At 42.1% G+C, this 15,877-nt stretch overlaps 1 protein-coding gene across 2 annotated transcripts in view; it reads left to right on the forward strand.

The window, feature by feature from the left end:
- Window positions 1-15,877, forward strand: part of FGFRL1 (fibroblast growth factor receptor like 1) — a 245,675-nt gene that overhangs the window by 136,275 nt on the left and 93,523 nt on the right. For both annotated transcript variants that reach the window (XM_075346793.1, XM_075346794.1), the window contains exon 3: window positions 6,675-6,947. In XM_075346793.1, coding sequence (XP_075202908.1) covers window positions 6,675-6,947 — 273 coding nt within the window. The remainder of the gene's footprint in view (window positions 1-6,674; window positions 6,948-15,877) is intronic.

Genomic DNA, 15,877 nt, shown 5'->3' on the forward strand with positions numbered 1-15,877 from the left:
TAATAATCGTCTTTTATAAGACCTGATCAGGCCGGCACAGGTCTCTGGAGTTATCTTGGCCCACTCCTCCATGCAGATCTTCTCCAAGTTATCTAGGTTCTTTGGGTGTCTCATGTGGACTTTAATCTTGAGCTCCTTCCACAAGTTTTCAATTGGGTTAAGGTCAGGAGACTGACTAGGCCACTGCAACACCTTGATTTTTTCCCTCTTGAACCAGGCCTTGGTTTTCTTGGCTGTGTGCTTTGGGTCGTTGTCTTGTTGGAAGATGAAATGACGACCCATCTTAAGATCCTTGATGGAGGAGCGGAGGTTCTTTGCCAAAATCTCCAGGTAGGCCATGCTATCCATCTTCCCATGGATGCGGACCAGATGGCCAGGCCCCTTGGCTGAGAAACAGCCCCACAGCATGATGCTGCCACCACCATGCTTGACTGTAGGGAAGGTATTCTTGTGGTCGTATGCAGTGCCATCCAGTCTCCAAACGTCACGTGTGTGGTTGGCACCAAAGATCTCGATCTTGGTCTCATCAGACCAGAGAACCTTGAGCCAGTCTGTCTCAGAGTCCTCCAAGTGATCATGAGCAAACTGTAGACGAGCCTTGACATGACGCTTTGAAAGTAAAGGTACCTTACGGGCTCGTCTGGAACGGAGACCATTGCGGTGGAGTACGTTACTTATGGTATTGACTGAAACCAATGTCCCCACTGCCATGAGATCTTCCCGGAGCTCCTTCCTTGTTGTCCTTGGGTTAGCTTTGACTCTTCGGACAAGCCTGGCCTCGGCACGGGTGGAAACTTTCAAAGGCTGTTCAGGCCGTGGAAGGCTAACAGTAGTTCCATAAGCCTTCCACTTCCGGATGATGCTCCCAACAGTGGAGACAGGTAGGCCCAACTCCTTGGAAAGGGTTTTGTACCCCTTGCCAGCCTTGTGACCCTCCACGATCTTGTCTCTAATGGCCTTGGAATGCTCCTTTGTCTTTCCCATGTTGACCATGTATGAGTGCTGTTCACAAGTTTGGGGAGGGTCTTAATTAGTCAGAAAAGGCTGGAAAAAGAGATAATTAATCCAAACATGTGAAGCTCATTGTTTTTTGTGCCTGAAATACTTCTTAATACTTTAGGGGAACCAAACAGAATTCTTGTGGTTTGAGGGGTTGAATAATAAATGACCCTCTGAATAAACTTTTCACAATTTAAAAAAAAAATAAAAAAAGAAATAATATTCTTTTTTGCTGCATTTCACACTTCCAGGCTGATCTACAGTCACAATGTCACAATGCCAAGTTAATTCCGAATGTGTAAACCTGCTAAATCTGCAGGGGGTTGAATACTACTTGTAGGCACTGTATATACCGTATACGCTTTATTTTTTAGGGGATTTCTTAATCATTAAATAATTATTGTTATAATTATTAAATTATTTGTTTTAATTAAACAGAAGCAAAAAATAATAGCTGAAATGAATATATATATCTGTTATTTTTTGCCAATTATTTGTTTAATTAAAATAAGTACATTTTTAAATGATTAAAAAATCCCTCAAAAATGAAACTTGTAAAAGCAGCAGATTTGCAAATGAAGTGTAGCATTTTTTGTTACACAGAACACCACAATTTTGGCATCGTCATATATTCAGGCATCACATGTCACATGGCACCATGTAACCAGCTGAGCTCTGCTGCATCCTGATGAGGATTCTGTATATTATGCAGGCGGACTCATCACTTCCATGTCAGTCAAATCTTTTTTTTTTTTTTTACCCTAGCTTTCCTCTCCTGTCATCGGACTGGGGTGAAAAATTCATTGTAGCTGTGTGTACATATGGGTATATCATTAAACATACCAGCGCTCGGAGGAGGATGCGATGCTATGCGTATGTGGAGGAGCTAAGCAGCTGATGTATTAAATATATACTGTGATAAGCCACTGCATTAAAAGTCAAATTTCAGGAGCTAATTATGTTGACTTAGCGACGGCCCGATCTTCAGAATTACTAATCTGCTTATCTCTTTAACACCAGTAGTGCAAAAAAATATTTTGGAAATGTTAATGTGCGTCTGTGCTTGTGTGTGAAATATTAGTGTATTACTATCCACGTCTAGTCCTTTTAATATATATTTAAAATTTTATTCAGAGAAAAAACAGAATTTTTTTGGAAAAATTGGACTAGAAATTAAATAAACACAACACTTTTGTTTTTCTACCATTTTTTATGAGCTGAACGCAAACATCTAAGCCTTTTTTTTCAATGTGCGCAAAAGGCCTTTTTCTCTTTTATACTGTTCACAAAGTTGTCTCAATCTTTGTTAGTGAGCGATTCTCCTTTACCGAGATAATCCATCCACCTTACAGGTGCTGATTAGACAGCATGAATATTGCACAGGTGTGCCTTAGACAGAATGATTATTGCACAGGTGTGTCTTAGCTTGATTATTGCATAGGTTTGCCTTAGGCAGCTTGATTATTGCACAGGTGCACCTTAGGCTGGCCACAATAAAAGGTCACTATAAAATGTGCGGTTTTATCACAGCACAATGCCACGGGTGTTGCAAGTTTTGACGGAGTGTGCAATTGTCATGCTGACGACAGGAATGGCCGCCATTCATTTCTTTACCATAAGCCGTTTCAGAGAATTTGGCAGTACATTCAACCGGCCCCATCTACCACAGACCATGTGTTAGCACACCAGCCCAGAGCTCCACAACAGCATCTTCACCTCCAAGATCGTCTGAGACCCGCCCACCGGACAGCGGCTGCAACAATCAGCACATAAGCAAAGAATTTCTGCACAAACTGTTAGAAATCGTCTCAGGGAAGCTCATCTGCGGCTCATCGTCCTAATCGTGTTCTCCACTTGTCGTCGTAATCAACTTGAGTGAGCCAATGCTCACATTCAGACTGGTGTCTGGCACGTTGGAAAGGTGTTCGCTCTACAAATTCTTGGTTTAACTGTTTAGGTCAGATGGCTTACTGGGGGTTAAACCAGATACTAACTGGTTGTCTGACCTCCCTGAAAACCCTCAATATTGTAAAATTGCTCATATTAGAGTGGCCTTTTATTGTGAACAGCCTAAGGCACACCTGTGCAATTGTCATGCTGCCTAAGGCGTACCTGTGCAAGAATCATGAGGCCCAAGGTGCACCTGTGCAATAATCATGCTGCCCAAAGCGCACCTGTGCAATAATCATGCTGCTTAAAGCACACTTGTGCAATAATCATGCTGCCTAAGGCGCACCTGTGCAATAATCATGCTGCCTAAGGCACACTTCTGCAATAATCATGCTGCTTAAAGCACTCTTTTGCAATAATCATGCTGCCTAAGGCACATGTGTGAAATAATCATGCTGCCTAAGGCACAGCTGTGCAATAATCATGCTGCTTAAGGCACACCTGTGCAATAATCATGCTGCTGAAGGCGCACCTGTGCAATAATCATGCTGCCTAAAGCGCATCTGTGCAATAATCATGCTGCCTAAGGCACAGCTGTGCAATAATCATGCTGCTTAGGGCGCACTTTGGGTATAAAGACTTCAGTTATGACATTTTAGGTTTCAGTCACAGATTTTTCTCATGTGAAAAGAAAAAAGACTTTTATCCATCCTTGTCTGTTTTTACCATTGTTTTATCTTTGATTTTCTCAGAAGATTGCGAAGCTTCTCTTACCCATTAGAATATGAACAGTGGACAGTGTTCGTGTTCTGTCTTCCATCTTCCTGGACCCAATGACTTGTATGGGTGAGGTTGATCCATGATTCGGACCAAAATCGGACAGGTCTCAGTTTTTTGGCCAAACACTTGGTCAGCAAAAAACAAGGGCACGTGAACAACCACATTAATTATAATAAGTACATGTTATAGTTGTGAAAAACGCGTATGTGAAAAATCAGACGTCTGATAAAACGAGGCCTTAAAGAGGATCCATCAATTGTCCCGGATCCATCATACTAGACCAAGTCCCGAGAATCTTTCCTCTTATCTTTGCGCCGTTCCTCTCTTATTCCTACCAGAAATTTGTATATATAAATAGGTGTTACCGGTTGGGGGGGGGGGGGTGTCCTAACTTACCGTCCAATCAGTGCTGCTAGTGAGAAGGAGAATGGTAACGCATGGATGTGCCAGGTCTTCAGAGCAAGACCCTCAAAATTGCAGGGGTAACAATAAAATTTAGTGGCCAGAAGGACTTAAAAGGAGCAGATGATCATTCATGGTCCCTGATGCTCAATTTTAACTGGTCCACTCACAGAATTTAGTCAAAGCCGGTCCTTTGGAGGATATGGCCGGCTTCCAATCGTTGGGCTATTTTGGGTTTAATAATACATTTTAGCCTTGGTTCCGTAGACGTCCAGCCATGCTGTAAGATCAAATATGGGCCGAGCCGTCTTATCTCTATTCAATGCCAGCATAAAGCTAATGTTGGCTGGACCCCTGCGGATTGCAGGCTGCTGTCCAGTATTTCCAGTTGCAAAGCACTAAATCTAAAAGTTTTTCCATAACATAGCACGAACGTAATAATTCTAACAGGAGAGTGACCGGCATCTGACCCCGTACCATCGAGGTGATGTTTGAGAATATATACAATACAGACCAAAAGTTTGGACACACCTTCTCATTCAGAGAGTTTGATTTGCGTTTAGTTGGACCATCATTTATTTTTCAACAGGACAATGACCCCAAACACACCTCCAGGCTGTGTAAGGGCTATCTGACTAAGAAGGAGAGTGATGGGGTGCTACGCCAGATGACCTGGCCTCCAGTCACCAGACCTGAACCCAATTGAGATGGTTTTGGGTGAGCTGGGCCGCAGAGTGAAGGCAAAAGGGCCAACAAGTGCTAAGCATCTCTGGGAACTCCTTCAAGACTGTTGGAAAACCATTTCCGGTGACTACCTCCTGAAGCTCATCAAGAGAATGCCAAGAGTGTGCAAAGCAGTAATCAAAGCAAAAGGTGGCTACTTTGAAGAACCTAGAATATAAGACATATTTTCAGTTGTTTCACACTTTAAGTATCTCATTCCACATGTTTTAACTCATAGTTTTGATGTCAACAATGTGAATCTACAATTTTCAGTCCTGAAAATAAAGAAAACTCTTTGAATGAGAAGGTGTGTCCAAACTTTTGATCTGTACTGTGTGTGTGTATATATATGTATATATATATATATGTATGTATGTATGTATGTATGTATGTATGTATGTATGTATGTGTGTGTGTATATGTATATATATAATATATATATATATATATATATATATATATACATACTAACTTTTTTAAAATGCTAAAAAAATTATATACCATGTATGTATGTATATATATATATATATATATATATATATATATATATATAGATATATATATAAATTTTTTTTATAATTTTAAAAAAGTAATACAATAATATTTTTTTATATTATTTTATTTTTTAATTATGTTTTATAATAATGACAATAATACATATTACTATTTTATTTTTTTTATTATTATTATTATATTTCAAAGATAACAATATATTTGTATAAAGTATCATAATCATTATTATTAATATTATTATATAAATAATAAAATAATACAAATAATCATAATTTTATTATTTTAGTTAATATATTATTATTAATTATATTATGATAATGCTAATAATAAAATAATAATTATTAATATGATTATTTTTATTTTATTAATTATTTTTATAATAATAATGAGATTAGTATTACTATTTTATTTATTATTATTACATTTAAAAGATAACAATAATATATTTGTATTTAAAAAATCATAATCATATAATCATCATCATTATTATTATTATATAAATAATAACATAATACAAATAATCATCATTTTATTATTATTTTAATATATTATTGTTATTATTTATATTATGATAATGCTAATAGTAATAAAAAATATTAATATTTGTGATTTTTATTTTATTTTTTATAATAATAACTTATTATATTTAAATAATAATACAATAATAAATAATATTTTTTAATAATTATTATTATTATTTTCCTTTTATTTTGTGTTCTGCTTTGGTTGGAGGATTTGTGCCAATGGGCATCTGAACGTGAAAAATAGTTAGCAGCCGGAGGGCAGCGATTTAGCAAGCACACGCGGAATTGAAATGTATCACGTTGCTATAAAGTGCAACGTAGACGCATCGTAGTATAAAACCACATGAAGAGTCCATAATCGCCTTTAAACACTGTGCTGGCTCAGCGCTGACTGATGTAATGTTTTTTTTTTTATGGGTGAAAACTCCACACAAAAGTCAAATTGAACTGATTTTATTAAATGGATAATTTTTGAAAAATTTTTGAAAAATAATGAAATCCCAAATTTTTTTTTTCAAGTTCACTGGAACAAAAAACAAAATATTGGTAAAAAAATAATACTATCTTGTTTCCAAGTCATATTTGATAGGATAGATAATATAGAAGGGCGAAAATTAAAGTTTTTTTTTTTTTTTTTAAATAAATTTTGTGAATTTCTTTTTTTTTATTTCAATTTTGCAAAAAAAAAATATTTTAAAATTGCTTCTATGTAATAAAACTATAACTAGTGAAGTTGATCTCCAAGATCCCATCTAACGCTTCATTTTGGAATTTGAAAAACTTATAATTTTGGTAAGATTTTTGTACATTTAAATTGACACTTAAGTTTTGCTTCTCTTATAGGTCCCCCACGCATTTCGGACAAAGTGATCCACAGGCAAACTGTACGATTAGGAAGAACCATCAAACTGTTGTGTCCGGTTGAGGGAGATCCACCACCTCTGACAATGTGGGTGAAAGATGGGCGTTCAATCCATACCGGATGGACCAGGTTTAGGACATATGTACAAGGACTGAAAATTAAAGATGTGGAAAGCGAGGACGCGGGAAGCTACATCTGCAAAGCCACTAATGGATTTGGAAGCATCAATGTGAATTATACGCTCATTGTAATTGGTACGTACATTCCCTTGTCCATAAAAATAGTCATTGCGTTGACAAAGTGCTGTAAATTCTGTAAAAATTCAGTAAATTTGTAAATGCATTGTCATCCAAAGCTGCATTTACCATTCTTTAGCCTTCAGTGCTGAAATCTCCCAGCATTCCTGGGTGATTTATGATTATTTAGAACTGTTTCTTGGAATGGAAGTGGGAAGTGTAAGAAAAAAAATGAACATATATGTTTATTGTTGAGATCAGATTTTTGCGTTGTGCTTCTGAACAAGCTTGCTGACTGTTTCCAGTTGATGTAATTGTGCATGCAGCTCTGGACTGTAATACAGGCTGTAATTTTGGATCATCACACTATAAACATGCAATGATTGGTACTTAAAGGGGTTGTCCACTACTAGGACAACTCCTACGGATTCCCCAGGTAAAATAATAAAGATGATACTCAGCTTGCGTACTGGCGTGATTCCAGTGGTGTCTGGGATCATGTTACCGGAGCTCATGTGAGTTGTGATGGCACGCGGGCCCCTCGTCCAATCAGCACCAGCTTCCTCCTCCCCGCCTTCGGACCAAACGAACAATCAACAGGAAGTGAGCCTAGCCGTAAAATTCACTTCCTGTCTGGAGGCGGGGAAGGAAGCTGGTGATGATTGGACATGGGGCTGGTATTTTGGATCATCGCACTATAATCATGCAATGATCGGTACTTAAAGGGGTTGTCCTCTACTAGGATAACCCCTTCTGATTTTCCCAGGTGTAGTTCCAGCGGTGTCCGGGGTCGTGAAGCTCAAGTGGAGTTATGGCGTCACTCAAGCCCTGCGTCCAATCAGAGCCGACTTCCTTCACCCCACCTTCAGACCAAATGAACAATCAACAGGAAGTGAGCGCAGCCGCAAAGTTCACTTCCTGTCTGGAAGGCGGGGAAGGAAGCTGGTGATGATTGGACATGGGGCTGGTATTTTGGATCATCCCACTATAATCATGCAATGATTGGTACTTAAAGGGGGTGTCCACTACTAGGAAAACCCCTTCTGATTTTCCCAGGTGTGGTTCCAGTGGTGTCTGGGGTTGTGAAGCTCAAGTGGATTTGTGACATCACGCAAGCCCTGCGTCCAATCAGAGCCGGCTTCCTTCACCCCGCCTTCAGATCAAATGAACAATCAACAGGAAGTGAGCGCAGCCGCAAAGTTCACTTCCTGTCTGGAGGCGGGAAAGGAAGCTGGTGATGATTGGACATGGGGCTGGTATGACGTCACAACTCTATGTGAGCACCGGTACCGCGATCCCAGACACCACTGGAACGGGACGGCACCTTTACGGGAGGTGAGTGCAGGCTTTATTATTTTACCTGGGGGAAACATGTGGAATCAGAAGGGATTGTCCTTGGGGTGGACAAGGTGTATTTATGTTTTAAAGCCTTCTCCTGGTCAAAAGGCCACCAGATATTAAGCTGATCACAGACTGTAGCGCTAATACCCAGCGATCAGAAGTAATCTGGTTTTAGACATTATTTTGGATGTAGCTTTACATCACTGGTCTCTTTCAATGTTAGTGACTCAAACCATTAGCGGTGGGCTCCATGATCAGTGAATAAAGGGTTGGTCATGATGACTGTTTCCCCTAAATGAGTAATATTTGGCTACTGTTTTGAGCAGCTGAATCATTGAGGGAATCAGGGAGGTGAATCGGTGAAATCAAGGTCATCCTCTCGGGATCTGCTCCGAGGAGAAGCTTAGTAAAGACGGCTAGAACTTGTGGTGTGTGCACTTGGCAGAATTCTGCATGACACTGGAAAAACTCGATCGTTTTCGCTGATTTGTTCTTTGGGTAATGCTCTGATGCCGATTGTGCCATTCCTGGAAATATATGACTTTTTTATTATAAAAATAACCTTTTAGAACAATTTCTATAACTTTAGGAAAAATTTTAAACAATAATGGACAAATATTGTTCATCGTGTGTGGTTCACTTTTTGGCAAAAAAAAAATTAAATTTTCACGAAAAATCGTATCATTCGAATGAGGATACATCTTCTGTGGGACCTTACTGTATCTGCATTTCCATCCGATTTTATCAAGAGGTGTTTCCTGTTGGATCGGACACCTTATTACGGTGCTCTTCCAACAAAGTTGGTGTTATCCCACCATAAGTGGGAGGTGGTATATGTATATCAGGCTTAATAGTCTCAAGAGGTGACAGCAAAGGTGAATTGGCCAACTGGCCATTAAAGCTGGGTTCACACATAGCGACAACGACATCGCTGTAACGTCACCATTTTCTGTGACGCAACAGCGACCTTGTAAGTCGCTGTTATGATCGCTGCTTAGCTGTCAAACACAGCGACGCAGCAACGATCATAACGTCACTACATGTGCAGAGAGCAGGGAGCCGCGCACACTGCTTAGCGCTGGCTCCTTGCTCTCCTAGCTGCAGTACACATAGGGTTAATTACCCGATGTGTGCTGCAGCTACATGTCACAGTGCAGAGAGCAGGGAGCCGCGCGCACTGCTTAGCGCTGGCTCCTTGCTCTCCTAGCTACAGTACACATAGGGTTAATTACCCGATGTGTACTGCAGCTACATGTGCACAGAGCAGGAGCCGTCACTAGCAGCAAGAGCGGAGGCTGGTAACGAAGGTAAATATCGGGTAACCAGGGAAAGGTCTTCCCTTGGTTACCCGATGTTTACCTTGGTTACAGCTTACTGCAGCTGCCAGATGCCGGCTCCTGCTCCCTGCTCGCCTCATTTCGTCGCTCTCTCGCTGTCACACACACCGATGTGTGCTTCACAGCGGGAGAGCGACAACAAAAAAAATGAAGCAGGACATTCAGCAACGAGCAACGACCTCACAGCAGGGGCCAGCTCGTTGCTGGATGTCACACACAGCGACAGCGACGGGACGTCGCTGCAACGTCACAGAAAATGGTGACGTAGCAGCGACGTCGTTGTCGTCGTCGCTGTGTGTGACACCACCTTAAGGCAATGTCTAAGAGCCCATTTACAGACTAGATACTTCACATCTTTCGAACCATCCTTCAACAACCTCCACTAAGAGAAACTATGGAGGTAAAATAATAAGTCATCAGTAGTGGACTGGCCAGTTGAGAATTAGATCATGGCCAAGAGATTCCCATAGCACCTTACCTAATTCTAATCACCTCAATTAAAGACACTTAGGAGGTCTATGTACAAGTAACAGTAGTGGTAGGGCCAACTCCTCCATCCTTATGGAGTATACGTACATAAGACATAATGCACTTCAGACAATAGCAAATTGTTCAGTTGAGTATTAGGGAAGTATCTGAGGTCCCATGGGCAAGAAGGGCCCATGGTATCATTCTGAACCAACCCGAACCTCAATGAGAGGTAGATATACAATTGCCAGCAGATTGTTCAGTTGAGTATTAGGGATGTATCTGGGATCCCATTGGCAAGAAAAGCTCATACTGAACCCACCCCAACCACAATGAGAGGTGATGGACAGGCCATTTGGGCATTCGGTTAGTGTCTGAGATCACATGGACATTTACCTAACTCCTCCATTCTTAGGATTCAGAAGTATATCTATATAAGACATAATACTTTCGAAACAAAAGCAGATGTGGACTGTCAAGTTGGGTATTCCGGGTAGATTCGGAGGACCCACGGGCAAAAGGTGCCTATGACATCTTATTGAATCCCCTAGTTCCATTCAGATACACTTAGGAGGCTTATATACAAGAATCAGCAGTGGTAAGGCATTAGGTGAGTGCCTTCGGTCCCATGGCCAAGAAGGGCACATGGATCTTAACCCAACTCCTCTCTCCTTAGGAAGTATATCTACATAAGACAATATATTCTCAGAAGACAAAAGCAGATATAGAGTCTCAAGTTGGGTATTAAGGGTAGAGTTTGAGGTCCCAGAGGCAAGAGGTGCCTATGGCATCTTATCGAATCCCCTAGCTCCATTCAGATACACTTAGGGGGCTTATGTACGAGAACCAGCAGTGGTAGGCAGAGTTGGGCATTAGGTCAGTGTCTTAGGTCCTATGGCCAAGATGGGCACATGGACCTTAACCCAACTCCTCTATTCTTAGGAAGTAGATCTGCATAAGACAATATACTCTCAGAAGACAAAAGCAGATGTGGATTGTCAAGTTGGCTATTAGGGGTAGAGTTGGAGGTCCCACGGGCAAGAGGTGTCTATGGTATCTTATCGAATCCCCCAGCTCCATTAACGTACACTTAGGAGGCTTATGTCCAAGAACCAGCAGTGGTAGACAAACGAGTTGGGGATTAGGTCAGTGAATGAGGTCTCATGGCCATAAGGGACACATGGACCTTTACCCAAATCCTCCATACTTAGGAAGTATATGTATATGAGGATTAAAAGTCTCAATAAGTAACAGGTTTGGTTTGGCCAGTTGGGGATTTGTCTCAGCCTAGCCGGGCCTATGTCATCATTCCGAACCTCCGCACTCATATCCATGGGAGAAATGTTCCAATAGTGATGGACTGACCAGTTGGGCATTGGGTTAGTATCTGATATCCCAAGACCATTTGGGGCCCACATGGCTTTTTTTTAACCCCTTCTTCCCTATTTAGATAAATATTTCTCCGAGCCTTTGTGCTAACCTGACGGAAGTGTATCATTCTTCTGATCACAATTGTCCTGGACCGATCTTAGTCCATTTTCTCCCAGCGATCATCACTCAAGATGTCTTATATTCATATCGTTCGGTAAATAAAATAAACCCTATGATAATGTACGTGAGTAATATTTATACCCTCGGGGCCCTTCAGTACAAATTGTCTTGTCATTTCGGGCCGAGATAATGATTGTTATGCCTTGAAGTTCAGGCTTTGCTGTCAATCCTTACGAAGGTGTAGAAATGTAGGTTATCCGACATCACGCGAGGTAATTAGGAAATGCTTACAGACCCGACTAATGGAATTTGTGGATGACATAATACGGTAATTACCTTCTCCGAGCTTGTCTCCGGTTGGGTTTCCTCGCATGTATTCTCCCCAGGCCAGTAAATAAAATGTCTTCCAGATTCAATTAGGCTCCAGGACACTATTTCTAGTTTATCAGCATCAGAAACAGATTCTCCTAATGCTGGAAATGACTTCCCCTTTAATGTTCTCAGATGTTTTTGAAAAGTCATAAAAATGAAAGTTCTTCCATTCGCCCCACATAAGGCATCCATGCTTTCTCCAGATGCCGGGGCTTAATGCACGGTGGATATAGGATAAGCTGGAAGGATTATGTATATATGCATGGAAATGAATAAACATCCACTTTTCAGCTTCCAAAAATGTCCTTTGCGGAGATTTCTCAGCTAAGCCGCCTGTGTGTACTGTATTTTGTACAAATAAATGTCAGAGATGGGAATAATCCGGCCTTACAATGTCTGCAGATGTGCAACTTATCAGGCTACAGTCATCAGTTCAGAGCAGGGTGCAAAAAGAAAACGCTCTGCAGTCTGTGGATTGAGGAGAATGGGTTTATTCCAAGAAGTTTTTTTCAATAAATTCCATTAATCCTGCACCTGGTTTGCCTGGAATTCCCGATCATCTGATATGGGGCGAAAATGCCAAAAATTATCTGTTGGGGTGACGGGAGTGGGGTTATCATCATAGTTACAAAAGCCAGATTTACTATACATGATTGCCTTTATTGCTACGCAAAAAAAATTGTGAAAAATATCCCATCGATGCAGTAACTAAAATCTGCTAAATTAATCAATAGCAGGTCCTACATATATAGCAGTACACTACCCTGACAACCCCTTTTTTAAAATAAGGATTTCCCCTTGTAAAATGAAAAATAACATACCTCCAGTGATATCGGCGTTGGCTCTCCCACTGCTCGTGTGCCATTGTAATGTCACATGAGCCCTGGAATAAGATCTGGAGGAAGATTCTTGGAGAGATCTATATCTATGCCCCATAGATCTTAACAACTGATTTACATATTAAAGGGAACCTGTCACCTAGAATATGCGTTCTGACCTATCAGCAGATGCATGTGTGCCCTAATTACACCTCCCTACCCATCCCAGTGCTGTAAAATTGTATAATATGAAAGTAATAAAAAATGTTTTATTACCTTCATATTTCGTATGTAAATAGCAGGGAATGTGGTCACAGGGGCGGCGCCTTGCCCTATGGACGTCTGCATATTTCCGTGGTATCACGCCCCTGTGGGCGTGATACCATGGAGTGACGTCCCCGTCACTCATTCTATCCTGCGCTCATTGCAGCAGGCTTTTCTTCCGGGTTCTCCTCAGTGTGCATCTGAAGCCGGCGATTGAACACCCGGAAAAGAAGCCTGCTGCAATGCGCGCAGGATAGAATGAGCGACGGGGACGTTGCTCCATGGTCTCACGCCCACAGGGGCGTGATACCACGGAAATATGCAGACGTCCATAGGGCAAGGCGCCGCCCCTGTGACCACATTCCCTGCTATTTACATATGAAATATGAAGGTAATAAAACATTTTTTATTACTTTTATATTATACAATTTTACAGCACAGGGATGGGAAGGGAGGTGTAATTAGGGCACACATGCGTCTGCTGATAGGTCAGAACGCATATTCTAGGTGACAGGTTCCCTTTAAAGGGGTTGTCCACTACTACTACAACTCCTTCTGATTCCATAATAAAGCCTATACTCCCCTCCCGTATCGGAGCCCTTCCAGCGGTGTCCTGGATCGGGGTGTCGGAGCTCACTGTCACGGGTATGTCATGGTTGAACTGTGTGGTGTCCGGCTGTAGAAGGTCACAGCATTTGGCTAGCAACATGCTATTCTTCCTGCTGTGATGTAAATGGTATCCTATGTATCTTCTTTGCTTAGGGTTAATTCCTTTCCTTTTAGGACCCTGCGGATATCCTCACTTTTCAGTTGTTAATCAACATCACTTCCCCTTGTGTCCTTCAATACTCACATTTCCCCTTGGTGTTTGCTGGTGATAGTTATATTCCTATACAGGCCTTGGATGCAAGCGGTCAGCTTGTATTCATCTGAAGAAACGTTGTGTGTTACTGTTCTTCTCCCTGAGTTTTCTTGGAGATAAGTTATTTGTTCACTTCCCCCTTTTTCTGCTCGCTGTGTCTTCTTTAGAGCTTAGTGGGGCTGACTAATTGCTCATCCCATCCGTTCCCTATTTAGGTTCCGCACCTTTACGCCGAGCAGTATACCCAACCCTGAACTGTGCCCTATTTAAGGTGGTCGGGGTGACAGGGATCGGGTGGGATGAGTTCTTCCCTGGCTGGCACCTATGTAGGGTCCAGCACTAGGGATACCTAGGGTCAGGTTTCCTGCTCGGCGCATCGGTGCTGAACCTATCTAGGATGGTCAGGAAACCAGGGGCCGGTATCGCACATTGCTGTGTATGAAGCCGCAGGAGCGACAAACATCTCCTTACCTGCCTCCACCGGCTATGCGGAAGGAAGGAGGTGGGCGGGATGTTACGTCCCGCTCATCTCTGCCCCTCCGCTTCTATTGGCCGGTTGCTTAGTGACGTCGCAGTGACGTTGCGGTGACGCTGAATGCACCACCCCGTTGAGGGAGGGATTGTTCGGCAGTCACCGCGACGTCGCCGACCAGGTATGTGCGTGTGAAGCTGCCATAGCGATAATGTTCGCTACGGCAGCTATCACTGCATATCGCATGTACGACGGGGGCGGGGACTATCGCGCTCGACATCGCTAGCAATTGCTAGCGATGTTGCAGCGTGTAAAGTACCCCTTAGAATACTCCAAAGACCTCCATACATATTAGACAATAATCAGCCATATCGACCAATATGAGTGGGTCAGCCAACAGTCTAATGTGTATGAGGCCCTCCCAACTTTCCCAAACATCACTTGGATTTCGATGGCCAATCCATTTGTTTTTCTTGGTGATAAGCCACTGCCGAAGAAATTTGTATTTTCACTCTGATCGAGAACACAAGAGTGCTCAGACGAGCTGAGCTTTAGAGAGAGTCGAAAGGATGGCTGTCAGCCAAATGATCGTTCAGTTAATAGCTTTCTGATCTAGATGGGATCTTAAGAGATGTTGGAAGTTATTCCCTATCCATGGAATGGAAAAAAACTTCAAGATCACTGGGGGTCCAACCTTTTGGACACCCACCAATCTCAAGAAACAATTAAGTGGTGGTTAATCATACGCACTTCAGCCCCATTCATTCTTAATGGATCCACTAGAGATAGACGAGTCAGCGTTTGCCTAGTCTTTGCCACTCCGATTAAGAGTGAATGGACACGAACGACTACCACTTCTTTCACACGGGGCATTTCAGACCCCAGGTTCTCGGGATCAGTGATCCTCACAGCAATCGTGAAGTTAACCGGATTCCCCTTCAAGAGCTTCAGTATTGCAATCTAAGTAATCATGCTGTCTGATCAAGAAGTAAAAAACCACCTAATCAAATTTCAAATCCTTTCACTTCTAAAGGCCCCTTTACACACTGCAACATCGTCACCGGTGTTGTGACGTAATAGCGACCTCCCCAGCGACATTGCAGTGTGAAACACATCAGCGACCTGGCCCCCGCTGTGAGGTCGCTGATCGCTACAAATTTTTCAGGACCATTTTTTGGTCCTTTGTTTCCCGCTGCGCAGCATGCATCGGTGTGTTTGACACCGTTACAACGACATCGTTAGCGACTTAGAACCCAGCCTGTAGGCGTGCTATAGCGTTCCCTTTCCCGCCCCCTTACCTCCGATTGGTGGTCGCTGTTGCGTTCTGATTGGGCGGCTTTCACTGAAAAGAAGGCAACTTTAGCGCTTCTGTCCTTTGTTTCTAAGCTACCTTGTTCCTGAGCGTTTGTGCATAATTAGAGAGTTCTCCAGTCTGCAATACTGTAAAGCCTATACGGTAAGCATCATTTGATTGAAGCTGTATTAATGCTGTATACATAAACCAGTGTGGAGTCGCCGCACAG

Source organism: Anomaloglossus baeobatrachus, chromosome 1, assembly GCF_048569485.1.
Source record: "Anomaloglossus baeobatrachus isolate aAnoBae1 chromosome 1, aAnoBae1.hap1, whole genome shotgun sequence".
Classification (NCBI taxonomy): domain Eukaryota; kingdom Metazoa; phylum Chordata; class Amphibia; order Anura; family Aromobatidae; genus Anomaloglossus; species Anomaloglossus baeobatrachus.